The sequence below is a fragment of the Palaemon carinicauda genome, chromosome 1 (genome assembly GCF_036898095.1).
Source record: "Palaemon carinicauda isolate YSFRI2023 chromosome 1, ASM3689809v2, whole genome shotgun sequence".
In the NCBI taxonomy this organism is placed as follows: domain Eukaryota; kingdom Metazoa; phylum Arthropoda; class Malacostraca; order Decapoda; family Palaemonidae; genus Palaemon; species Palaemon carinicauda.
Window position 1 is genome coordinate 210,381,694 of NC_090725.1, and position 25,034 is coordinate 210,406,727.

General features: G+C 47.3%; 1 protein-coding gene across 2 annotated transcripts in view; it reads left to right on the forward strand.

Annotated features, from left to right (window-relative positions):
• Positions 1-25,034, forward strand: part of LOC137653751 (ribosome biogenesis protein BMS1 homolog) — a 254,922-nt gene that overhangs the window by 60,664 nt on the left and 169,224 nt on the right. For both annotated transcript variants that reach the window (XM_068387387.1, XM_068387378.1), the window contains 2 exons: positions 7,286-7,461; positions 7,668-7,785. In XM_068387387.1, the coding sequence (XP_068243488.1) occupies positions 7,286-7,461; positions 7,668-7,785 (294 nt within the window). The remainder of the gene's footprint in view (positions 1-7,285; positions 7,462-7,667; positions 7,786-25,034) is intronic.

The following is a 25,034-nucleotide window of genomic DNA, read 5'->3' on the forward strand; positions in this document are numbered from 1 at the left end:
GGAAAACATAATTCTATTTTTTAAATATTTAACTTAGCCGGTGAATATATAATAGCTGCTGCTCCAGCGGCTCGACAGAAAACACACAAAAACTCGCGAGCGATCGCTATGAAGGTTGCGGGTGTGCCCACCAGCGCCAACTATCGGCCAGATACCGCATATGCATGTAAACAAGCCTCAATTCTTCTCTGTCGGTCTGAACGACAAGACGTACCATTACTCGCTGTTAACCTGGAGTTTTTCAACAGACTTGGTGAAGTACTTCATTTTGGTTTGAGCTTTCGCAGTGCAGGTGTTTTATCCTCAACTTAAACTCTTGAACTCTTTTTTGGACAGATTTAATTGTTGATGACTTTGGATTGTTTTTTGGACTTTCTTTGACTTTTTCAATGGCTGACCCTTCTCAAATTCCTAGATTTCGTAAGTGTAATGCTAGGGATTGCAATAGGCGTCTTCCAAAGGCCTCTCTCGACCCACATACTGTGTGTTCTAATTGTCGGGGTAAAACCTGTCAATTAGGAGATCGGTGTGAGGAGTGCGTGGGCCTTTTGGAATTCGATTGGCTCGAATATGACAAGTATTCTCGTAAGCTAGAGAGAGATAGGGTGAGGAGAAGTTCCTCTAGATCGGTAGATTTTTCCTCTCCCCATGCCCCTGAACCTAATCCTTCCCCTGTAGTAGTTGTGCCTGAACCCTCTACTAGCACTCAGGAACCATCAATGCGGGATATGTTACGTGCCATTCATGCTTTAGGCGAAAGAGTTGAGTCGTTAGCTACAGATCGTAATCAACTCATGGCTGACGTTAAAGAGTTAAAGTGTCAGAGTGCCACAGTGGAAAATCGTGGGAAAGTGATTAGTGCGCAAAGTGTTATCAGTGTTGCGACCGAGGGTTCGTCTGTTCGTGCCTGTCGTTCGCCTAGTCCGGGACCTCTTGCAAGCTCCCAAGCCCAGGGGAGAAGTAATGTCGTACGACTTATGGGTTCGAGAGGCCTTGATCAGCGAACAGACGTTCCCTCTATGGTTTCAGGCGTGTCTCATCAAGACCGCCCCTACCATAAGACGAGAGAGACCTTTTTCTCCTCGTCATCCGAAGGCTTTTCGCATAAGAAGCCGTGGAGCAAGGTTTCAAGGCCCTTAAAGCGAAAGTCGGTCCCTTCAGGACAGGTCCAGCATCCTGGTTGTAGCCATTGGGACAGCTCTGACCCTTTGCAGTCATCGGAAGACTGCTCGCCGCCTAAGCAGAAACGTAACACAGGCTCCGAGAGTCTTGGTGTAGGCAAGGTTTTGCAGTCACAGACGTTACCCTCGTCTTTTACCGCACCCATTCCCGTTGATCCTAAATGGGTTGTACTGCAAGACATGCAGATCAAGCTCGCCTCTCTTATGGAAGACTATTCTGCTGAAAAGGTTCACGATGATCCTCGCCGCTTAGCTAATCGAGATCCTGGCCTTCAGCCGCCAAAACGAGCCTTTGCTCGTCCTGTTGACGTTGGCGTTACTAAGTCACGTCAGTCACGCTTTGTAGAGCCTCACTCGATGCAGTCCCGTGTTGACTTTCAGCCGCATATGGACGTTCAGCCGCTTCCTAATGCTCTTGTTGACGTTCAGGACGTTCGCCAACCAGCGGAGTTGACTTGTTTTGACGCTGAGCGTCAAGCACCGCAGTCAAGAGTTGTTTTGACTGCTCAGTCTAGGCAGTCAAGGCAGTCTCGAGTTGACGTCGAGCGTCCTCCCGCTCCTGTTGTTGTTGACAGTCAGGCTGTTAAGCAGTTACATGACGTAGCGTCCTGGACTGCTTCTGATGCACCAGTGCGTGTGGACTCTGCGTGTCAAGCATTGCCGCCAAGGCAGGTCTCCCCTTTGCTTGTTACTCAGCAGTTGTCGGACGAAGATCCTTCAGATGAGGACGTTGCTGATCCTCATCATGATGATCATCCTTCAGATGTAGACGAACCTAAGACGGTTCCTCCTTCGATGGACTTTAAGAAAATCATGTTGATTTTCAAGGATCTTTTTCCCGATCACTTTGTTACCGTTGCTCCTCGTTCGCCACCGTCTGAGTTTGCTCTAGGCTTACCTGCTAACATACCAGCCTTTACTAAGCTAGTGCTTTCTCGCTCTTCCAAGAGGGCTTTACGACCTTTAGGCGACTGGTTGGATACCAGGAGGAGTTTGGGGAAGACGGCCTTTGCCTTCCCTCCTTCAAAGCTCTCTTCTAGATCGAGCGTCTGGTATGCCACGGGAGAAGTTCTCGGCTTGGGAGTCCCTGCCTCTACCCAGGGTGACTTCTCAAGCCTCGTAGACTCTCCCCGCCGCCTAGCCATGAGAAGCTCGAAGATTAGTTGGTCCTCCTCGGATCTTGACTATCTGCTTAAAGGCGTATACAGGGCCTTTGAAGTATTCAACTTTCTTGACTGGTCATTAGGAGCTTTAAGTAGGAAAATCTCGTCTGCTGACAGAGATGTTTCCTTACTTATCATGTCATGTATGGATAAAGCCATCCGCGATGGTTCCAATGAGCTCGCCTCCACATTTACGTCGGGAGTCTTAAAGAAGCGAGATTCCCTTTGCTCTTTTCTTTCGCCAGGAGTTACTCCCTGTCAGAGATCAGAACTGCTCTTTGCTCCCTTATCAGCGTCCTTGTTTCCGCAACAACTGGTTAAGGATATAGCTTCTTCGCTTGTGCAGAAGGACACCCATGACTTGATGGCGTCCTCTGCTCGCAAAGGGACTCCTTCTACATCCTTTGCTGTAAGACCCAGGATCGAGACTCCGGCATCCAGATTTATCCCGCCCTTTTGTGGCAGAGCTCCCAGCAGGGGAAGCGCTCGTGCCGAGGGAAAGAGAGGTAAGAAGAGAGGAGCCAAATCCTCACGTGGCAGAGTCTGACTGCCCACAGCCTCAGACAGGGGTAGGAGCCAGATTGAAGAGCTTCTGGCAGGCCTGGGAGAAGAGTCTGTTCGGTTGCTCAGAGAGGGGTACAAAATTCCGTTTGTACGCAAACCTCCTCTAGTGACAACTCCCATAGACCTCTCTCCCAGGTACCGAGAGGAGTCAAAGAGACAAGCCCTAAACCAAGAAGTGTCTCTGTTGCTAGAGAAGGGAGCGGTGGTGAAAGTCTCGGACCTTCAATCACCGGGGTTTTACAACCGTCTCTTCCTAGTCCCAAAGAATACAGGAGGTTGGAGACCGGTGCTAGACGTCAGTGCGCTCAACATTTTTGTTACGAAAACAAAGTTCACTATGGAGACCACGAAGTCCGTCTTAGCAGCGGTCAGAAAGGGAGACTGGATGGTCTCTCTCGACCTACGAGATGCGTACTTCCACATTCCTATACACCCGGATTCCCAACCGTTTCTGAGGTTTGTTTTCAGGAATATGGTATACCAGTTTCGGGCCCTGTGCTTTGGCCTCAGTCCTGCTCCTCTCTTATTTACGAGGCTCATGAGGAATGTGGCAAAATTCCTCCATTTATCGGGTATCCGAGCCTCCCTGTACTTGGACGACTGGCTTCTCAGGGCATCGTCCAGTCATCGCTGTCTGCAGGATCTTCATTGGACGTTGGGTCTGACCAAGGAATTGGGACTTTTGGTCAACCTAGAAAAGTCCCAACTGATCCCATCCCAGACTATTCTATATTTAGGGATGGAGATTCGCAGTCCAGTTTTTCGGGCTTTTCCGTCTGCCACCCGAATAGATCAAGCCCTGCTCAAAGTCCAACTAATGCTGAAGAGAGAACGGTGCTCAGTCAGGAATTGGATGAGTCTCGTAGGAACTCTATCATCCCTGGAGCAGTTTGTCTCGCTAGGAAGACTACACCTTCGGCCTCTCCAGTTCCATCTAGCCTTTCACTGGAACAAGGACAAGACGTTAGAGACGGTATCAATCCCGGTCTCCAAACCAGTAAAGGCATGCCTGAAATGGTGGAACAGCAATATCAGTCTGAGAGAGGGACTATCCCTAGCAGTCAAGAACCCAAACCACGTGTTGTTCTCAGACGCGTCGGATTTGGGTTGGGGTGCGACCCTGGACGGTCGGGAATGCTCAGGTCTGTGGACCTCAAGTCAGAAGAGCATGCACATCAACGGCAAGGAGCTATTGGCAGTCCACTTGGCCTTGATGATATTCGAAAGTCTCCTTCGAAACAAAGTGGTAGAGGTCAACTCCGACAATACCACAGCTTTGGCGTACATCTCCAAGCAAGGAGGCACAAACTCCCTCAAGCTGTAGGAGATCGCAAGGGACCTGCTCATTTGGTCAAGAAATCGAGGCATCTCCCTGTTAACGAGATTTATCCAGGGGGACTTGAACGTCTTGGCAGACTGTCTCAGTCGGAGGGGTCAGGTGATTCCCACGGAATGGACCCTCCACAAGGACGTGTGCAAGAGTCTTTGGGCGACTTGGGGTCAACCCACCATAGACCTCTTTGCCACCTCGATGACCAAGAGGCTTCCAATCTATTGCTCTCCAGTCCCAGATCCAGAAGCAATACACATAGACGCATTTCTACTAGATTGGTCTCATCTGGACTTATATACATTCCCACCATTCAAGATTGTCAACAAGGTACTGCAGAAGTTCGCCTCTCACGAAGGGACAAGGTTGACGTTGGTTGCTCCCCTCTGGCCCGCGAGAGAGTGGTTCACCGAGGTACTTCGATGGCTGGTAGACTTTCCAAGAAGTCTTCCTCTAAGGGTAGATCTATTACGTCAGCCCCACGTAAAGAATGTTCATCAAAGCCTCCCCGCTCTTCGTCTGACTGCCTTCAGACTATCGAGAGACTCTCAAGAGCTCGAGGCTTTTCGAAGGAGGCAGCCAGTGCGATTGCAAGAGCGAGGAGAGCTTCTACCATTAGAGTATACCAGTCGAAGTGGGAAGTCTTTCGAGACTGGTGCAAGTCAGCATCTGTGTCCTCGTCCAGTACCTCTGTAGCCCAAATCGCAGATTTTCTCTTACATCTGAGAAATGTTCGCTCCCTCTCAGCTCCCACGATTAAGGGCTACAGGAGCATGTTGGCTTCGGTCTTTCGTCATAGAGGCTTAGATCTTTCCAACAATAAAGATCTCCAAGATCTCCTTAAGTCTTTCGAGACCTCTAAGGAACGTCGTTTGGCGACTCCTGGATGGAACTTAGACGTGGTCCTAAGGTTCCTCATGTCAGACAGGTTTGAGCCATTACATTCAGCCTCCCTGAAGGATCTCACCCTCAAGACACTTTTCCTAGTGTGCTTGGCTTCGGCAAAAAGGGTCAGTGAACTTCATGCCTTCAGTAAGAACATCGGCTTTTCTACAGAAAAAGCCACATGTTCACTTCAACTTGGTTTCCTGGCCAAAAATGAACTGCCTTCTCGTCCTTGGCCTAAATCTTTTGATATACCTTGCTTATCAGAGATCGTAGGCAACGAACTGGAGAGAGTGCTATGTCCAGTTAGAGCTCTTAAGTTCTACTTAGCCCGTACTAAGTCATTACGAGGTAGATCTGAGGCATTATGGTGCTCAGTTAAGAAACCATCATTGCCTATGTCAAAGAATGCTTTGTCATATTTTATCAGATTTTTAATACGAGAGGCTCATTCTCACTTGAATGAGAAAGACCGATGTTTGCTTAAGGTTAAGACGCACGAAGTAAGAGCTATAGCAACCTCCGTGGCCTTTAAGCAAAATAGATCTCTGCAAAGTATTATGGACGCGACCTTTTGGAGAAGCAAGTCGGTATTCGCGTCATTTTACTTAAAAGATGTCCAGACTCTTTACGAGGACTGCTACACACTGGGTCCATTCGTTGCAGCGAGTGCAGTAGTGGGTGAGGGTTCTACCACTACATTACCCTAATTCCAATATCCTTTTAATCTGTCTCTTGAAATGTTTTTAATCTTGTTTTTGGGTTGTACGGAAGGCTAAGAAGCCTTTCGCATCCTGGTTGATTTGGCGGGTGGTCAAAGTCATTTCTTAAGAGCGCCCAGATTAGGGGTTTGATGAGGTCCTGTTGTATGGGTTGCAGCCCTTGATACTTCAGCTCCTGGGAGTCTTTCAGCATCCTAAGAGGATCGCTGGGCTTCGTGAGGAAGACAGACTAACAAGGCAGAGTAATCGTCTAAGTCAACTTCCTTACCAGGTACCTATATATTTGGGTTTTGTTATGTTATAACTGTCAAAAACTCTAAGCATATACGCTGTAAACTTAATTAACTCTGGTCTTTACCCACCACCATGGGTGTGAATCAGCTATTATATATTCACCGGCTAAGTTAAATATTTAAAAATGATATTTTAATTATAAAATAAATTTTTGAATATACTTACCCGGTGAATATATAAATTAAAGGCCCTCCCTTCCTCCCCAATAGAGACGCAGCGGGATGAGAAGAATTGAGGCTTGTTTACATGCATATGCGGTATCTGGCCGATAGTTGGCGCTGGTGGGCACACCCGCAACCTTCATAGCGATCGCTCGCGAGTTTTTGTGTGTTTTCTGTCGAGCCGCTGGAGCAGCAGCTATTATATATTCACCGGGTAAGTATATTCAAAAATTTATTTTATAATTAAAATATCATATTTCCCAAAAAGGGAGACGCAAAAGACCTGAAAAATTACCCCCCAATAAGTTTACTTATTGATATATATAATATTTACCAAGATCTTGTAAGGCCGAATAGAAAGGCATCTAGACTTTAATCAACTAAGCTAGCAGGCAGGCTTTAGAGAATGGTATTCAACAACTGACTATATCCATATAGTTGATTAGCTAAGGGAGAAATCATCAGAATATGACAAACCATTATGTATGGCATTTATAGACTATGAGAAACCTTTTGATTCTGTCAAAACTTCAGCAGTAATGAAACCCCTTCAAGGAAAAGTAGATGAATATTATTTAAGAACACTTGAAGATATCTATATGGGAATTACAACTCTCTTAAAACTACTTAAAGATAGTGAGAAAATTCCAATTGAGAAAGGAGTTAGATAAGGAGTCCCCATCTCTTAAAATTCAGATAGAAAAAATGTAGGAATTAACAACTTGAAAATTTGTTGATAACATAGTTCTGCTTAGATATTTATATCATAAATTCTATGAAAACTTTAATAAGAGGCCTACCGACACTGTCATATTTTAGATACTCAAATATTTTTTAATTCCTATCTAGTATACACTAATTCATTTATCTATGATGTTGTTTTTTTGCATTCGGTTTTCTTATGAATTTTTATTTGAACTATTTTACTTCATCACAGTTGCAGTGCTAGTGTACTATTGGTAATAGTTGCTTATGTATTTTTCAGGAAAGAAGCGAAGAGTTACTTTTATAGAAGTCAACAATGATGTCAACTGTATGATAGATATTGCTAAAGTATCAGATATTGTATTGATGCTGATTGATGCTACGTTTGGTATTGAAATGGAAGTATTTGAGTTTTTAGAAATATGCCGTGCTCATGGAACTCCTCGTGTCATGGGTGTAAGTATGAATTGATCTCTGCTAGAAATTTTGATTGGCATTTCTTCGGTATTTATTAGCTCTTTAGCTCTTTGTGCCAAGTAATTTTGTTACTTGCAGAATTTTAGAATTGAGTTTATAGTCTGCATATATTGGGCTTGGTTGGAAATTTTAACCTTATAGTGGTTCCCCTCATTTTTAAGATCTTTATTTTTTTTCCATTTTAGATCTTGAATCATTTGGATATGATGAAAGACAACAAAGCTATGAAGAAAAAAAAGAAAGTTCTGAAGCACAGATTTCAGGTTGAGCTCTATCCTGGTGCAAAACTCTTCTATCTGTCAGGTGAGTTTCAAAAATAGTAACAAACTGAATAACTCCATTATTTGGAATGTTTTTCATCTTTTTTTTGTTTTTTGTTTTTTATCTTTCATGAGATTAAATGTAAATGGGTGTAAGAAATAAGTTAGCAGCTAGAGTGGATATGAATGTGTTGAGTTGGTTTGGCCATGTTGAGAGAATGGAAAATGGCTGTCTGCTGAAGAAGGTGATGAATGCAAGAGTTGATAGAAGTACAAGAGGAAGGCCAAGGTTTGGGTACCCAGGATGGAGGGAGTGAAGAAAGCTCTGGGTGATAGGAGGATAGATGTGAGAGAGGCAAGAGAGCGTGCTAGAAATAGGAATGCATGGCGAGCGATTGTGACGCAGTTCCGGTAGGCCCTGCTGCTTCCTCCGGTCGCCTTGGATGACCTCGTAGGTAGTATCAGTAGGGGATTCAGTGTTATGAATCTTCATCTGTGATGTTTTCATTAGCCGTCCTACGCGACTTCTGTCAATTCCCCTGTATGCTAGAATTCTTACCTGCTGTTGCTCATCAAGTCTCATTGCATGTTTCAACTATGCCAGTCTTGGAGATAGTTGATAGAAAATTATGAATTGTATACTGTAATGTTTATTCTTATAGATTATATCCTGCAAAAATATAATTGTTACAAAAATGATTTTATATAAAAATTAAGATAAACATTTAATGATACTTCTTTTTGAAAGGATGAGAAATATCCTTTTGTTCAACATTTAAAGGATTTTGACGAAGGAAAAATCTATTTCTGGGGAGGGACCTGTGTCACCTGGTGAAAAGGTACTTCTTGTCACTTTTCTGATATAAATAATTTCCAAATATACCAGAGAAAGTTAAAGCATGGAATGCAGAGGTTACTACCCTCGCGCGAGCACCCCTAAGGGCGTCGTGTATAAAGAAAGGGCGTGTGAAAACCACTATTCACAGGTCGTCTTCCATTTAGAGTATTCCTTCGTCAATATACGTGCGGTGAACCGACACAGCGGTCCTAACCATACCAACTTGAACCACCCCACCGACGCCCAACACCAGCGCCATCTGACATCCTTCTGTGTGACTAAAATGGCTTGGAAAGGAAAGGGAAGGGAAAAAACAGGGAAGGGTTTCACCGGGCGACACAGGTCCCTCCCCAGAAATAGATTTTTCCTTCGTCAAAATCCCTTTTCTGAGTCGACCTGTGTCGCCCGGTGAAAATATACAAGAGAATGCCTTCCAAGCCCATAAGTATCAAAACAATAAAGGGGAATTAAAAAACATCATGTACATGTAGAAGGTTTACTAAATGAAATGAAGAAATGTAATACAACTATCACAAATTTCAAAAACCTTAAGTATAAAATTGGTAATAAATGGAATGAATACCTAAGAGTAAGACTATATACATCTCATAAACAAAACGACAAATGAACAATGTACAAATGACATAACAGTAGATACTAGGGAAGCTAAATCCCATCCACAGAGGTGAGAGGCATCTTGGTGAGAGTGGCAGGTAGGAGGGAGAAGAAAGAGAGTTGGACGAAATGGAAGAAACGGAAGGTTACTCTGGGGAGATGACACTCCCAGTTGCAATAGTAGAAAATTCTAGGGCCTGTAAGTTCTTTAAATAGTGGCGTTTAAAAACCATAGGAGATTTCCAACCTGTATACTTTTTAAGCTCATCAAAGTTTATATTTTGAAAATAATTAATTGAAGTGGCTACTGCTCGGATATCATGTGCATGGGGAAAAGATTCCGGATTAGCTTGCTTAATGAAGTGAAGTATTTGCTGTCTAATTCCTTGAATGGAGATACTGCCTCCTTGTTCCCTGACGAACAAGGGACCAGATGAGCGTGTGACAGATCTAGCTAAAAAGGCCCTAAGAGTCACTACTGGACACAGAGAAGCATCATGTGGAAGAGGGATAATCTTCCATGGAGATCATCCGTTTTGAGGGTCTTCATTTTTAGCTAGGAAAGTTCTATCCGAGGAGAGTAGTACTTCCCCTGATGGTAGGAAATCTAGGTTTTCAGGATTACAGGAGAGAGCTGCTAATTCTGAAATTCTGGCACCTGAGGCCATGGCTGTAAGAAATAGGGTCTTTCTAAGAAGCGAAATGTATGAGCAGGATTCGTTATTGGTGTCCGATGCCAGTTTTAAAACATCATTTAGAAACCATGAGACCTTTTGTGGACGGATAGAAGGTCTAAGCCTAGCACAGGCTTTAGGAATGGATGAAAAATAGGAAACTGCCAAGTTAATATTGAAGCCCACCTGAAAAATCTTTTTGTTCCGTAACCGAAATACAAACCACGCTATTTACAGAGGGTTTACCTTTTAGCGCAGCTGAAATGACGAGCCAATAGTTTTAACGAGGGTTAATTACCCCCGCGCTAGTTAGCGGGGGGTGGGGAAGGGTAGCTTGCTACCCCTCCCCCCTCCACACACACTGGGGACTTGCTTCACTTCACTTTTGGCTTGGCGGTGATCAGACGTGTCTGCTCATCGCCCTCGTGACAGACTTTAATTTTCTGCTCTTTCTTTTCAGCGTGTGTGTTGGTTGGAAGTTGACCTTCAGTTATTTCTTCTATATTATTTACGATGCGTACATGCCCTGGAGTTGCCGGTCGTCCTTGTGGGACTTTCATGTCGGACGTGAATACGGATCCGCACACCCTCTGCCCTCAATGTCGGGGCCGACGGTGTGACCAGGAGAACATGTGCCATGAGTGCAGGGAGTGGTCTGCCTGCCTCCCAGTGGGAGAGGTTTGGCCGTCGGCGTAAGAAGAAGTCCAAGAGAGACCGTTCTCCTCCGGGGTTAGCCTTGAAGGAGGAAGGTTCTCGGGACTCTTCTTCCGCCGCCCAAACCTCCTCCGAAGCTCCCCCTCGTCCGCCTCCTAAGGAGAGTCGGCCGAGTGGGAGCGCAGGCCCTTGTTCTGTTTCCCGACCTTCGGTGGGGGGAGAGGGCGTCGCCTCCCATAGCGAGGCGGTTCCCCCTCCTCCTCCGGGGGAGGTTATTGATAATGCCTTATCCAGTGATGATCTTTTACAGATTTGGTCGTCCCTGGGGCTTAAGGGCTTGCCCTCCAGGGTCGCTCTTATTGACCTTGTCTCGTTGGGGGCCGCTGTTAAGCAGTCGCCGGCGTTAGCAGAGGTAGACCCTCTGTCTATTGTCGACGTCGTGGTGACAGAGGCCTCCGACGTGGCTGGGCAATCCGCCGCAGGTGCTGTTGCGGGTGATGGTGCTAAAGGCTCTCCTCCTCCTTCCGTACATCCTTCGAAGGGGGAAGTGAGTCCTTCGGTCTCGGCTGCTGCTCAGCTTCCTTCTGATGGAAGTGCTTTGACGGAGACTCCCCTTCGGAGGACTGATGGTCCCGACGATCTTCCCCGAGGCCGCCTCCGCCGTAAGGCTCACTGTCCGCTACGCCACAAGGGCCTCCCTTCCCCTTACAGGGGGACTAAGAGGTGCCTTTTTGGGTCTTCATCCTCCGGGGGGGACTCTCCTCGTCAGCCTCAACCTACAGCTCCGCCTTCCTTGAACCTCTCTACAGACCGCTCACCATCTCCTGCCAGATCTTCGCCTTCTGGAGAACTCGTCACCTGACGGGCAACGGTCCCTTCGGGGCTAAGGGATCCTTCCCTTACGCGAGCAGTGCTAGCGCACAAGCGCTCTCCTGCTTGCCAGCGCTCTCCTGACCTTCAGCGCTCTCCTGCTCGTCGACGATCTCCTGCTCGCCGACGCTCACCTGCTCGTCGGCTCTCTCCTGATGTTCGCCCCCCTCGCCAGCGCTCTCCTGCTCGTCAGCTCTCTTCCGAGCGTCAGCGCTCATTTGAGGACCATCGCCCTGCGGTCTCTGGCCACCTTTAGTTCCTGCTGAGCTCCCTGCTCACCATCTGCCTGGTCCTGTGGCTACGCAACATCGTGCTGCGCGTGTGTCAAAAACACATGTTCGCCAACGCGCCAGCGATCTCCCAGTTCCTGCTCGTGAACGCGCCGCGCCACCTGTCCTTTCACATGACACGCGTCGACCTTCTGCTCGCCAGCGATCTCCAGCTCGCCAGCGATCACCTACGCGCCAGCGATTACCTCCTCGCCAGCGTTCACCTGCTTGCCAGCGCGCACAGGCGATCTTAGTATCGCCTATTCAACAGCGACAGCTAGCGCGCCAACGTTCTCCAATGCTCCTGAAGGAACATGGTTCGCCAGCTTCTAGCTCGCCATCGCGCGATCGCCCGCCTGCGCATGCTGCTCGCCATCGCTCGCCCTGCACGATCGCCCTCCTGCGCATGCTGCTCGCCATCGCTCGCCCCTGCACGATCGCCCTCCTGCGGATGCTGATCACCATCGCACCCCATCACGCGATCATTCACCTGCGCATGCTGCTCGCCATAGCTTGCCATTACGCGGTCATTCACCTGCGCATGCTGCTCACCATCGCACGCCAGTGCGTCGACATGCCACATCGCGCCATCGCCAACTTGAGCGACTGCACTCACCAGCTCGTCATCGATCGCCTGTGGATCTACATCGCCAGCGATCTTCCTCACCTACGCGGCAGCGCGTTCCCTCGCCGTCGCGCCAACGCTTGCGTTCGTCGCCTCGGACACGCGTTCATTTACCTGCCCACTATCGCGCCCACTCGCCCGCGCGACCGCTCGCCTGCGCGCCCGCGCGACCACTCACCCGCGCGACCACTCACCCGCGCGACCGCTCGCCTGTGCGCCCACGCGATCGTCCACCTGCGCGCCCGCGCGACCATTCGCCTTCGCGCGACCATTCGCCCTCGCGCGACCATCGTTCGCGGCGAATTCCGCAGCCAGTGGTAGCAGCAGGAACGCGTGCTCCTAGACGGCACTCGGGATCACCTCCATCCAAACACAGGTTGGTAGTGCAGGACGAGGAGAGGTTAGTACACCATTCTTCCCCACCTTCTTTTCAGGCAGGTACCGTCGTGTCCACTCCAAACGATCGCCCGATCCCTTTCCCTTTAGCGAGGATTTCGGACTGTGTCCTTGGAGCAGCAGACTTGGTTTGGTCCTCTGGCACGGGCGTTAGTGAGGGTTATGAAACCAGCACTCGCCGGCCAGGGTAACAAACCAACGGCTGTCTCTCCTACGCTGAAGAGAAAGAGAGGAGTGGACTTCGTGGTGACTTCCCCCAGGGCGACGTTGGTTCCCAAGAGGTCGGTCGCGAAGGTCCCTTCTCCTGCACGAGTACTCTCTCCTTCTCCCGTGGACGAGGCCTTTCCGTCCTCAGGTGAGTCCAGTGGGACGGTAGTCTTCCCCTCGGCACCAGGGGGGGAGACTTCGCTTCAGGCAGGAGAATCGTCTCGTGAGGAAGGGGCCCCTCGAACCTCGTTGTTGGGATCCTGTATCCCTCCCAGGAGGGAATCCAAGGATTCCAAGACTGTCCCTAAATCCTCTGCAAGGATTCGTCAGGAGCCCACGACTACCCAGGGGAATGTCCACGTATCACCCCAGGAAGAGGTTCCTGGGGTAGGAGACTTAGCTGCCAGCCCGCAGGGAGGAGAACAGCAAGAATCCGAACATGCCTTCTGGCAGGTCCTAAGCCTGATAAGGCAACTTAACGGGCTTACAGATCCAGTCATCGCCCCCTGTGAAGGCAAAGACACGATTCTGGATGAAGTGTTTGACGTTCGGAAGGCCCCTAAGACCAGTGCAGCTCTGCCCTGGTCTCGGGGGCTGAAGAGTGCCAGGGGTAGGGCCAACGCTCAGCTTGCACTTCTTGCCTCCTCCAGTCGTTCCACTGCCGGGAACAAGCTCATCCCTCCTCCTCGCCTCCAGCAGAGGAGGTATTTCGAGATCCTGGGTGAGCACAACCTCGCTCTTCCTCTCCATCACTCTGTGGAGGAGCTGGCGAAGGGAGTTCCCCTTGAGAAACTCTCTGCCCGGCAGGTGTCGTTCTCGGCGGCAGAGATCCTTAACCACGAGAAGGTCTCTAAGTGTGCCATGCAGGCCACTTCGTGGCTGGATTTCTGGCTAGGATCTCTGGGCATCCTATTGCGATCGGAGGACTTGTCCAAGGAGACCAATAGGAAGGCCCTGGAGACCTTCTTGCTCTCGGGCACCCGCTCCATCGAGTTTTTGGCGCACCAGGTTACCACTCTGTGGGCCAACTCGGTGTTGAAGCGTCGCGATGCTGTGTCCGAGAGATTCCATCCGAAGGTCCCCGCCGTAGATGTGTGTAGGCTCCGACATGCTTCCCTTCTGGGGGAGAGCCTGTTTGTGCCTCAAGACATGGAGCGAACAGCTGAGAGTTGGAGGAAATCCAGCATGGACTCCCTCCTCCACAGGGCCCTTACAACTCGGCCCTATAAGCCTCCAGCCCCGCTACAACAGCAGCAACAGCCTCGTAAGGCTCCCAAACAGGCACTGGCAGCTAAGAAAGTGGTGTCTAAGCCTCAGCCCTTTCCAGCCAAGGTCAAGAGGGGCGGTAAGTCCTCCAGGGGAGGCAAGACTCCTAGGGGTGGCGGCCGCGGCCGCAAGCCCTAGGGGTGGCAGTCCCCCTGCATGTCCACCTGTGGGGGAATGCCTTCAGCGTTGCGTCCGCAGGTGGCAGCAACACGGGGCCGATGCTTGGACGGTCTCTGTGATCGGCCAAGGTTATCGCGTCTCGTTCACAACATCTCAACCTCCCCTGACAGCGAATCCAGTGTCGTTGAGCTCCTATGCCACGGGATCGGCAAAGGGGCTGGCCCTTTAGGCCGAAGTCGAGACCATGCTCGAGAAGGGTGCTCTCCAGGAGGTCGTGGACGGCTCCCCAGGCTTCTTCAGTCGACTCTTTCTTGTAGAGAAGGCTACTGGAGGCTGGAGACCCGTCATCGATCTCTCAGCTCTGAACAGGTTTGTCAAACAAACCCGGTTCAGCATGGAGACAGCAGACACGGTCAGACTTGCGGTGAGACCACAAGACTTCATGTGTACACTGGATCTAAAGGACGCGTACTTCCAGATCCCAATCCATCCGTCTTCCAGGAAGTACCTGAGATTCTGCCTAGACAACAAGATCTACCAGTTCAAGGTGCTGTGTTTCGGTCTCTCCACGGCTCCTCATGTGTTCACCAGAGTGTTCACCCTGATTTCATCTTGGGCGCACAGGAACGGCATTCGTCTCCTTCGTTACCTGGACGATTGGCTGATCCTAGCAGACTCGGAGTCGACCCTTCTTTGGCACCGAGACAGGCTTCTGGATCTTTGCCAGGATCTGGGTATCGTGGTAAACCTCGAGAAGTCCTCTCTGCAGCCGTCCCAACGACTGGTTTATCTAGGCATGCTAATAGACACCAATCTCCACAAAGCCTTTCCATCAGACGACCGGATAGCAAGGCTGAGGAGGGTGGCAGAACCCTTCCTCAGGCGAAAAGAACTCCCCGCCCAATCGTGGTTACATCTCTTAGGCCACCTATCCTCCCTGGCCCATCTGGTTCCAAACAGCCGCCTCAGGATGAGATCCCTTCAATGGCGGCTCAAGTCCCGGTGGAATCAAGGATCCGATTCCCCGGACATTCTGATCCCAATGGGGTCTCTGGAACAGACGGACTTGCGGTGGTGGCTGGCCGACGAGAACCTGCGGAAGGGAGTGAGTCTTCTCGTCCTCCCCCCGGAATTGACTCTGTTTTCGGACGCGTCAAAAGAAGGGTGGGGGCGCACGTTCTGAACCAGAGGGCCTCAGGCCTTTGGTCAGAATCAGAAAAGTGCCTACACATCAACCTGCTAGAATTGAAGGCTGTCTTTCTGGCTCTTCAGCAGTTCCAACGGTCCCTGGCGGGTCACTCCGTGGTGGTGATGAGCGACAACACCACGGTAGTGGCTTATATCAACAAGCAGGGAGGCACTTTTTCGCAACAGCTATCCCATCTTGCAGTAGAGACTCTGAGGTGGACCGAGACCCACTCGATAACACTGTCAGCTCGCTTCATTCCTGGCAAGAGGAATGTGCTCGCCGACAGTCTGAGCAGGGCTTCGCAGATAGTGAGTACCGAGTGGTCTTTGGATCCTCAGATAGCCAACAAAGTCCTGACTTTGTGGGGTTCCCCGACTGTGGACTTGTTCACGACAGCCTTGAACTTAGAGCTGCCCCTGTACTGTTCACCAGTCCCGGACCCCAAGGCACTCTGGCAAGATGCTTTCCAACAACGGTGGGACAACATCAACGTGTACGCCTTCCCACCGTTCTGTCTGATGAGAAGGGTGCTCAACAGGACCAGACTATCGGTCAACTGTTCCATGACTCTGGTAGCTCCGCTATGGCATCACGCGGAATGGTTTCCGGACCTTCTGCAACTCCTGACGGATCTCCCAAGGGAGCTTCCTCCATGACACGAGCTTCTCAGACAACCCCACTCCGGCGTCCCTCACAGGGCCGTAGCCTCGCTTCGGCTTCACGCCTGGAGACTACCCAGCGTCTCCTCGCGGAGAGAGGCTTTTCGCAACAGGTTGCGGAGAGAATGTCTCGGCACCTGCGAAGGTCCTCTGAGGGAGTCTACCAAGCAAAGTGGAGAGTCTTTTGTGGTTGGTGTCGTGGAAGGGGTATCTCTCCACTCGATGCCACTATTCCTGCAATAGCGGACTTCCTCGTGTATCTGCGAGAAGAAATGCGCCTTTCTGTCTTGGCAGTGAAAGGCTATCGCTCAGCCTTAAGCTTGGCCTTCAGATTGAAGGGCGTGGATATTTCTTCATCGCTAGAGCTCTCTTTACTCATACGTAGCTATGAGCTTACCTGCCCCCCAGTCGGAAGTGAGACCCCCTCCTTGGAACGTGGTTCGAGTCCTCAGGTCTCTTTTAAGAGACCTCCCTTCGAGCCATTACGCCAGTCCTCCGATCGCCACCCGTCTTGGAAGACGGCTTTCCTACTCGCCTTGGCTTCGGCCAAGCGAGTTAGTGAACTTTATGGTCTCTCGTACGACATCGCCCATTCAAGGGGATGGGAGGAGGTAACGTTCAGGTTCGTCTCTGAGTTTGTGGCCAAGACTCAGAATCCTGGAGTGCCGGATCCTCGGTTCGACTCTTTTAGGATCGCGAGTCTCCGTTCTGTAACAAGCGACCCAGACCAGCTGCTACAATGTCCAGTGAGGTGTCTGAGGCACTACTTGAAGAGAACGGCTGCAGTCCGTCCTCATGTGCGAGCTTTGTTTGTGAGCACAGGCAGGACAAAGAGGAGGGTCACCAGGAACACCATCTCAGCTTGGATTCGAAGGGTTATCCACCATGCCCTGAATCCTGACCCTCCTCCGTCACGTTGCCCTCGGGCCCACGATGTCAGGGGTATTGCTACATCCCTGGCCTTCAAGAGAAACTTCTCTGTGACGCAGGTACTTCAAGCTGGGGTCTGGAAGCGTCAAACGACCTTCACAGCCCACTACCTGCAAGACGTGATCCACAGGAGCCTCGATTAGTTTTCTATCGGCCCTGTGGTGGCTGCACAACAGTTGGTCTAACCTCAGGCTCCTTTTTGGACAAGTAGCAGTAGGTTGAGGGCGTTGTTACCCGGTCTTAGTCTGCGTGAATGAAAGAGTATGTCTGACCCTTACTTCTTTCTTCATTCTCCCCTCTCTTGGGGAAGCAGCATCCTGGTCCTCGCATAGCTGACCTCGCCCTCTGCAGGTAACCCATGCTTCTTTGTGCTCCTAGTATTAAGCTTAATACTGTTGCGTCTCCCATACCCTGACGAGGTGGTATGGGGAACGTCCTATCCTAGAATTCCTATCTGAAGGTCTCAAGGTCAACTTTATAGGACGAGTCACACTCTCCTCCTCACACTGCTTATGTAGGCCACTCGTTCCTAGCGATGCTAGGAACTTGTGAGGTACAGGGGCTCCCTCTCTCTAGTGCTGCTCACTGAGGGATCGAGCCCCTGGGCAAGCCGAAGTCATTTAGGCTGGGGACTTTCCACCCTTCCTAAGGGGTAAGTCACCCTCTGTAAATAGCGTGGTTTGTATTTCGGTTACGGAACAAATGACAAATTCGAAGATAATTTGTATTTTTCCTAACCATACAAACCTTAGCTATTTACACATATGTGCCCGCCGTCCCTGACCCCCAAGTCAAGTCCTACCTCTAAGTGAAGTGAAGCAAGTCACCGGTGTGTGGAGGGGGGAAGGGTAGCAAGCTACCCTTCCCCACCCCCCGCTAATTAACCTGCGTTAAAACTATTGGCTCGTCATTTCAGCGGCGCTAAAAGGTAAACCCTCTGTAAATAGCTAAGGTTTGTATGGTTAGGAAAAATACAAATTATCTTCGAATTTGTCATTTCAGGGCGGACTTAATTGTGGTGATAGTACTAGTGGCTAGGCCTTTTTCGAACAGGGACCTGAAAAACGAAATGGCCAAGTTAGGGGTCATTTGAATAACGTCTGAATTCTTTAAGAATTCCGCTAGTTTCTTAACAGCCGAATCATATTGCCTAAGCGTTGAGTCCCTTTTGTTCGATTCAATAAAGAGGACATTGTCCGGATCGATATTTTCATCTTTATGGGCTGCAAATTTCATGAAATCCACAAAGTTAGGGTTTGTGCTATTCTTGAGGAAGCTGACACAGTCTGAGTTTGGACTACTTGTGTTAACTTGGGGTGTGGGATCCGTAAGGGGCGGAGTTTCAGCTCTATAATAAAAAAAAAATATGTTTTTTAATCTTACCTTCAAATGATAGGCTATTAATTCTGTAGTGCCAACTTCTTGACCTAAAAATAGACATATGAATTTTCCCTTGCTCTTTTCCCCATCATAGAACAGCTACATTATTGCTAACCTGCTTAGTCCCGAGATGTAAGTTGCGGGAAGCTGGTTCAGTAGTACCAACGAAAAATGTGAATCAAAATAACTATCTTGTCATCACAGTTTGTATATCTCTCACTCTCTATAGGGCTTTTTTTTATATATATAAAAGGTTTTCCTATTAGGATACAAGCCATTCATCATTTAACTAGGAGTATGATTTTAGTGGAAGCTGGAAAGGCTGTTAAATTCGTAATGAAGTAGTTAGCTACTGACAGGTTTAAAGGTCGCTCATGAATGCCAGAGGCAAGGACAGGACAGTGTCTCTCATTCGACATAGCCCATTTAAGAGGATAGTGGCAAGTAATGCTCAACTTCATTCTTGAGTTCATTGCCAGGACTCAGAATCCAACTGAAGTGGAGTGTAGGTTTGGGCCTTTCTGGATTTCGAGTCTCCGTCATGTAACCAATGATCCTGATCAGTCGTTACTATGTCACGTGAGAGTGCTGAGGCGCTACCTCAAACAAACTACTGGAGCAGGCCCGAATGTCAAATGACTGTTTGTAAGCACTGGCAGGGTCAAGAGGAGAGTCACCGAGAATATATCAGCCTAGATTTGGCGGGTCATCAAACAGGTGTTGAATTCTAAATCTCCTCAGCGAGATTGTAGACTCAGAGCTCAAAATGTTAGGGGCATTACTATGTCCCTAGCATTGAAAAGGAACTACACTGGTGCAGGTCCTTCAATAAATGAATAGAAGCTTCAGTATAGCTTCATGACCCACTACTGTACCTGTAAGATGTATCCCACAGGAACCTGGATACATCCTCCATAGGTCCTTTGATGGCAGCACAAAAAGTGGTGTAAGCTACCTCAGCTCCCTTACAGGACAAGTAGCAGTTGGTCGAGGACAGACGTTACCCGGTGTTAGTCGGGAATGAATGGATAGAATGGCTAGCCTCTTCATCCTTTATCTTTCCCTCTCTTGGAGCACAGCTCTGGAGGACTCTTCAAGCTGGCCTACCTCTGACTGCAGGTAAAAATAATTTTCCTTGTGTAGCCTGAAATATGCGATATGTTTGTTATATCCCTGTACTCCCTGCGAGGGGGAGTCAGACAATGTCTAGGTTAAGCAGAGTAATGTTACCAACTCCAATATCCTTACCTGGTCAAATCACAGTGCTTAGTTTCCACGCATTCATCACAATTACTCAGGCCGTCAACTCTCTTGCATAATAAAACGAGATTTCATGAGGTGTCAGGGTACCCTTCTCACACTTGTGCGAGCTCAGTTGTAACCAAAGTCAAGTTCCCAGCCAGTTGGGTTTCTGACCTACCCATCTAGGGGTGAGTCGCTTTAGTAAAGAGAGATAGGTTTTTATGTGGGAAGGAACAAATGACAAATTGGAAGTAATTTGTATTTTTCTTAACTATACAAACCTAAGCTCTTTACTCACACTTGGCGCACCATCACCTATCCCTGGTAAGTCCTGTCTGCAATCAAAAGTGACATGATACTTAGGGTGAGTGGGTGCCTAATCCTCCCTGACTAGTGTTGGGTTGTTATACCTTACGTAAAAAGTTTTTGGCTAGTTTCCAGATATTCCAGCTTTGTAGTTAGGAAGAATACAAATTACAGTAGCACCTCAGGATACAAAAGTTTTTGTATACAAAAAACTAATGTATGAAAAGGCAAGCAAAAATTTTTTTTGCCTTGTATTACGAAAAAAAAAAATGTATACGAAACAAAATTCGTCCAAGTGCCTGAAAATTAATTTTAAAATTTGCATGCCGCACAAACTTCAAACTTGACACCGTTGTCCTGCTCCTGTTCTCCAGTTGGTTATCTCCTTACCCTGATGCAAGTTTCTGCCATAAAATCCTGCTCTCCTAATGGCAAGCATCTACGTATCGACATCCCTCAATCACATTGGTTTGGTAACTCTATCGTTCAGATTTAATTGGTATTGGTGACTTCAATTTCGTACTTACAGTTTTCATGATTCTTTATTCAACCCGTAACTCTAGCCATGGATCCCAAGAATGTTGCTGATGTTCAAGGAAAGAAGAAGAGGATGCTTTCTATGCAGACAAAGCTTGAGACAATCAAGAAGTATGAGAGTGGCATGCAGTTGAGTGTGATTGCTAAGGAGTATGACCGAAATACGTCGACGATAGGCACCATCCATAAGCAGAAGGAAGCCATCAAAGCAGCAACTCCTTGTAAGGGCGTAACTGTCCTTTCTAGTAGGAGGAGCCACGTCCACGATGAGATAGAGAGACTTCTTCTCCCTTGTATCAAGGACAAGAAAATCACTGGAGACACAATCATTGGGATCATAATCTGCCATGATGCCAGCACCATTTCTGGTGATCTCGTGCATGCTCCGGCCGAATACGATGCAGGAGAAGGGACATCGCAGTAGGTATCCCCAGAATTCAAGGCTCTACGCAGGTGGTTTGAGAAATTCAAGAGACGGACTGGCTTTCATTCGGTGGTGAGGCTGCGAGTTCAGGCACGAAAGTGACTGAAGCCTTTTTTGAGAAATTTGACAAGTTAACTCTCGAGGAAAGCTACGTTCCCCAGCAAGTCTTCAACTAGGACAAAACTGGGCTCTTTTGGAAAAAAAGCCTCGTTGGATCTATATCATGGTGGAAGAAAAGAAGCTGCCGAGTATAAGCTTATGAAGGACAGGCCTATTTTTGTACTCTGTGCCAATGCCAGTGGGGTTTGTGAGGTCAAGCCCCTACTGGTCTATCATTCGGAGAGTCCTAGAGCCTTCAATGCCCATAAAGTGCTAAAGGATAAGCTTCCGGTGATGTGGAGAGTGAATGCAAAAGCCTGGGTAACGAGACATTTTTACATTGAGTGGGTAAACCCCTCTTTCGGTCCGACTGTTAAAAGTTATCTGGAAGAGAACCCCTCCCTCTGAAATGTCTGCTGGTGTGGACAATGCCCATTCTCACCCTCCTGGCCTTGAGGATGAGATCCTCCTAAAATATTCTCTTTATCAAGGTTGTCTTTCTTCCACCTAAGACCACCCCTCTCCTCCAACCCATGGATCAGCAAGTGATTTCTAATTTCAAGAAGCTCCATACAAAGTATCTCTTTAAGAGATGTTTCGAAATTACTGACTGCACAAACCTCACCCTTCATGAATTTTGGAAGGAGCATTTTGATATTGGGATATGCCCCAGACTTCGATCAAGCTTAGCAAGAGGTTTTTGAGGCACATCTTCAATTCGACGTAGGTTTAGTTGAAGCCAAAACCATTGACGATCCTGAATCTATTCCGCAACCTGAAGTTGAGGAAATCTTTTCACTCGGGAGGTCCATGGAGCTGGTTGGCGATGAGGACAACATCAATGAGCTTCTCGAGGAGCACCAAGATGAGCTTACGAAGGACTACCTGAAGGAGTTGGAGGCCATGCAACTGAATGTCATTCAGGAACAGTTCTTGGGTGATGAGGAGGAGGAAGAGGACATAGATATGACTATGACAATGGCAGAAATTAAGGAAAGTCTCTCTTATCATCATAAATTGGCAGATTTCACGGAATAGAAACACCCCAAAAAGGTTCACACAGGTCATTTTCATACACAATGTAATGACATTTGCCTGAATCATTTCATGAACATTTTAAAAAGTAGGCAGAAACAAGCTTCATTGGATTGTTATATTTCAGTCCATTACTAAGGTAAGGGGAAGGTGAAGGACAAAGTGATCCGAAAAAACGTAGAAGTGGAAGTGAAGAAGAAAATGATGAAATTTAGAAAGTGTAAAATGTAAAGTGAAAAAAAAAAATAAAGAAAAGGAAAAAAAGAAATTAATTACGAGTGTTTTTTAAAATTAAGTTTTAATGTTTTCTGCCGTTTGCCCCTCTCCTCTACCCCCATTTTCACTTTCGGACATTGCCTCAGTCGAAAGGTAAAGTTCCATACTTTTGTATTTTCCATTTTTTATTGCATGTTCTAATATCTACTTCATTTACAGGTATTAATGGTTAGGTTAGGTGTATTGAATGATTAATATGTATTTGACTCTATTTCATAGTGGTTATAGCTTTATAATAAGATTTAATGTGATGTTTTTGTAAGGCTTGGAACGAATTAGGCGAATTACATGTAAAATTGACTTATTATACGAAAAAATCATTTTACGAAATCCTCTCCAGAACGAAAGGATAAAACAGAGAATGCAGTCTTAGAAGTACACGGTGGTTTTAGAAGAGGTAGGGGTTGTATGAATCAGATTTTTACAGTCAGGCAGATATGCAAGAAATATTTTGCAAAAGGTAAGGAGGTGTATGTTGCGTTTATGGATCTAGAGAAAGTGTATGATAGAGTTGATAGGGAAGCAATGTGGAATGTGATGTGGTTATATGGAGTTGGTGGAAGGTTGTTGCAAGCAGTGAAAAGTTTCTACAAAGGTAGTAAAGCGTGTGTCAAGATAGTAAATGAAGTGAGCGATTGGTTTCCGGTGAGAGTGGGGCTGAGACAGGGATGTGTGATATCGCCGTGGTTGTTTAACTTGTATGTTGATGGAGTGGAGAGAGAGGTGAATGCTCGAGTGCTTGGACGAGGATTGAAGCTGGTAGGCGAGAAAGACCATGAATGGGAGGTAAATCAGTTGTTGTTTGCGGATGATACTGTACTGGTTGCAGTCGCGGAAGAGAAGCTTGGCCGATTAGTGACAGAATTTGGAAGGGTGTGTGAGAGGAGGAAGTTGAGAGTTAATGTGGGTAAGAGTAAGGTTATGAGATGTACGAGAAGGGAAGGTGGTGCGAGGTTGAATGTCATGTTAAATGGAGAGGTACTTGAGGAGGTGGATCAGTTTAAGTACTTGGGGTCTGTTGTTGCAGCAAATGGTGGAATGGAAGCAGATGTATGTCAGAGAGTGAATGAAGGATGCAAAGTGTTGGGGGCAGTTAAGGGAGTAGTAAAAAATAGAGGGTTGGGCATGAATGTAAAGAGAGTTCTGTATGTGAAAGTGATTGTACCAACTGTGATGTATGGATCAGAGTTGTGGGGAATGAAAGTGACGGAGAGACTGAAATTGAATGTGTTTGAGATGAAGTGTCTAAGGAGTATGGCTGGTGTATCTTGAGTAGATAGGGTTAGGAACGAAGTAGTGAGGGTGAGAACGGGTGTAAGAAATGAGTTAACAGCTAGAGTGGATATGAATGTGTTGAGGTGGTTTGGCCATGTTGAGAGAATGGAAAATGGCTGTCTGCTAAAGAAGGTGATGAGTGCAAGAGTTGATGGGAGAAGTAGAAGAGGAAGGCCAAGGTTTGGGTGGATGGATGGAGTGAAGGAAGCTCTGGGTGATAGAAGGATAGATGTGAGAGAGGCAAGAGAGCGTGCTAGAAATAGGAATGAATGGCGAGCGATTGTGACGCAGTTCCGGTAGGCCCTGCTGCTTCCTCCAGTGACTTAGATGACTGCGGAGGTAGCAGCAGTAGGGGATTCAATGTTATGAAGCTTCATCTGTTGTGGATAACGGGGAGGGTGGGCTGTGGCACCCCTAGCATTATCAGCCGAACTCGGTTGAGTCCCTTGTCAGGCTGGGAGGAAGGTAGAGAGGAGACATCCCCTTTTCTGTTTCATTTATTTGATGTCGGCTACCCCCCAAAATTGGGGGAAGTGCCTTGGTATATGTATGCTCTCTGGAACGAATTAATTTTGTATTCTGAGTTATTACTGTTGTACTTCCATATTTGTAATTTTTAGCTAAAAGGTAGATTTTTTTTTTGTTCAATACTTTCCAGTGAATCATGCAAGTTCACTTCTGCCTTTCACTCCCAGTGGGTTTGACTTTTCTGTATATGCATGTTTTCATATTCTTAAGAAGTGTGGTGATTTGGCAAGGTTGCTGTTTTCTTGTCTATTTGCTTGATTGGCACCTCTTTCCAGTATTAACCAAGGGTCTCATGCTATAAAGAATTTTTTTTTTATTGTAATATATCTCATCCTCTTATAATGAATAGAACATGAATCCCAGCAAAGTATTGAAATGCATAATTTTAGTCAACAAAAATATTTTATAATCTGGTCAGAGAGGTCTTTTTTGATAAGTGATTAAAATTTTTTTTTTATGTTTAAAAATTTAAGGTCTTAACCTGTTAAGCGTCCCTCCTGGACCACATGGTTTTTTTTTGCAGTTAACGATCATTTCACTAATACTGTAGTTTTTCAAAGTTAATATTAATTTTTATGCTTATAATTTGTATGTAGTTGAATGTAGCAATATTAATTAATTGATGGAATAAAAACCAATTAACACTATTATTTTATTTCAAAAGGCTACATGATACTGAATGAAAAATATTATACATAATGTGTGATTATACTTTTATTATCATTATCAGATTCCTCATCTAGCATGAAAGAAGCAAAACAAATTACATGCTCTGCACAAATGCCCAAAGCGCACTAAAAAAAAACAGTTTTTTAATGTCAAGCGACCTTCAGAGAAAAGTTGCCAGACAGCATATGTTTCCATACAGCTTACATATG